The 2348-nt window shown below is 52.3% G+C and overlaps 1 protein-coding gene across 1 annotated transcript; it reads right to left on the bottom strand.

Moving 5' to 3' along the window:
- Positions 1-1217: 1217 nt before the first annotated feature.
- On the bottom strand, positions 1218-2346 carry LOC103899090 (urotensin-2 receptor; the record flags this gene model as incomplete). The annotated part of the gene is made up of 1 exon (XM_019472107.1): positions 1218-2346. A coding segment is annotated over one exon (999 nt), but the record flags the coding sequence as incomplete, so codon positions are not given.
- Between the last annotated feature and the right edge of the window lie 2 nt (positions 2347-2348).

Here is a 2348-nt window from a genome sequence, read left to right as displayed (position 1 = left end):
GCAGGGACATCTTCAACTAGATCAGGTTGCTCAGAGCCCCGTCCAACCTGACCTGGAATGTTTCCAGGGATGGGGCATCCACCACCTCTCTGGGCAACCTGTGCCAGTGTTTCACCACCCTCAGCGTAAAAAATTTCTTCCTTATATCTAGTCTAAATCTACCCCCTTTTAGTTTAAAGCCATTCCCCCTTGTCCTGTTCATCCCCATGTACGAGCTCTTTGGAGAACAGCTGGGACCGGCAGCCTCTCCCCTGCTAAATACACCCCCCTGAGCTGGGTGAAGAGACCATGCGAGGGGAAACCTGATGATGGTCCGCTTTTTAATCAGCATTTATTTTATAAACTGGGGTTTTACAATTGTTTAGATGCTTACAGGCATCTCTAGTATCTGTGGTGAAGGTTTGCTACGAGATGCTAAGTGGGGAGAAAATGAGCAGAATACATTGAGACAAAATGCTTTTGATGAAATGTCATGAATAAATTTGTCCCTTTTATGATGAGTCTCATGATACAGGCTTCAGTCATTTTTCTTAGAGCCTCAGGTCTTTGAGTGATAGGATTATAAGACATTTTTCTTTCTTTCCAAGGTAAATTTTCAGTTTTTCAAGCCATGTTGACTGTTGAGAAAGGGACCAACTTAAAAAGAAAATCAGTGGCAAATTCAAATCACCTTGGGTAGAAACCTTAAAAAATTACAAGGTTTTTTTAGGTAGTCCTGTGGTTTCTGACAGCTTACCTTGTGGTTTTTGAATGCTTGGAGTTCGAAGTGCTGCTGCAATGAATTTTAAAATAGAGACTTTAAGCTTGATGAAACTGTAGTGCCCTATAATGTAACAGGAAATAGGAAAAGGGGCTTAAAGGTCTCTTTACACACTCTAGAAAGAGACAACGGTAATTTATAGGGCAAACCCAAGGCTTGCAGCTAAATTAAGCAATAGCAGGACAATTTCAGACTTCTGCAGACCTGTCCCAGCTGTAGCCTGAGGATAGCACTGAGAATCCACACAGGAGAAACGGTGCAGAGCTGGAGCTGGGCACAACTCAGGAAAGCGTGACAAGAGTTTGTGGCAGAACTAAACAAAGTATCCGCCTCATCTTCTGCACCCAAAACCCTGAAGGATTTGTCCTGAATGGCTGCTGGCTCCTGGCAGGACCCCCCTGACAGCCCTAAGCCTGACGGAAATTCAGACGCATCTCATAGTACTTGAGTTCACGCAACTTCTTGCCCCTAACTAGAATGACCACCAGAAATGAGTTTTTAGGACCCTTCAGGGCTAAGGGGTCCCAAAGCCCTACCTTGGCCAGACGCTCTGCTGGTCCTGGTGTCTCCGGAGCGCCTCCTCTTCCTCACTTGTCCTTCAGCGTGGCCATGCCGAGGGCCTCCGAGCTGTAGTCGTACTGGTTGCTGGAGGACATGGACCGTCCCCAGGAGCACTGCAGGTTGGAGCCCCTCTTGCGAAAGGAGGATGTGAACCTGTAGAAGTTACGGTGCCTGTTGCGCAGGTATTCCCGGTAGTTTTTGGTGAGCAGGGTGTAGAGGAAGGGGTTGATGCAGCTGTTGCTGTAGGTCAGGCAGGTCACCAGGTAGTTAATGCACTTTTGGGTTTGGGTGGTGAGCTGCAGGGAGCTGCTGTAGAGTCGCACCAGCTGCCAGATCCAAAACGGGAGGAAGCAGGCCCAGAAGACCAGCACGATGCTGAAAATCATAATGAGGACCTTCTGCCGGGGGGATCTCTTGCTCTTCTCCTTGTGGGGGGGGTTCCTCTGGGACTCCAGGTAGGTCCTGGCCAGGCGTGTGTAGAGGAAGCCAATGATTATTCCCGGGGCCATGATGCTGGTGCTGAAGAGCACCGTCAGGTAGGTCCGGTAGGCGTCCACGCTCCAGGTGGGCGCACACATCCTCTTCACCTTGCCCTCTGCCTTGCCCCCCTCGGTCAGGGTGACCATCAGCATCATGGGCAGAGTCAGGAGCAGCGAGACCGACCAGACGGCCCCTGCCGTGACCTTCCGGTAGCCGTGCGACCGCTTCAGGGTGTCCAGGGGCCGGGTGACGGCCAGGTAGCGCTCGGTGCACATGAGGGTGAGGGTGAAGATGCTGGCGTGCATGGTGAGCAGGTCCAGGCTGAGCAGGATGCGGCACCCCAGGTCCCCGAAGTACCAGTCCTGGGCCAGGTAGGTGCAGACGATGAAGGGGATGGTGGAGAGGTAGAGCAGGTCGGCCAGGGCCAGGCTGACGATGGAGCTGTACATGGGGGCGGCGCAGCGCGCCGAGTGGCACATCACCACCAGCGTGTAGACGTTGCCCGCCACCCCGGCCACGTACATCACCGACAGCACCGTCCCGAAGG

This window comes from Aptenodytes forsteri, unplaced genomic scaffold (genome assembly GCF_000699145.1).
Source record: "Aptenodytes forsteri isolate BGI_AS27 unplaced genomic scaffold, ASM69914v1 Scaffold243, whole genome shotgun sequence".
Taxonomy (NCBI): domain Eukaryota; kingdom Metazoa; phylum Chordata; class Aves; order Sphenisciformes; family Spheniscidae; genus Aptenodytes; species Aptenodytes forsteri.
This window is presented reverse-complemented; position numbering and strand designations above follow the sequence as displayed.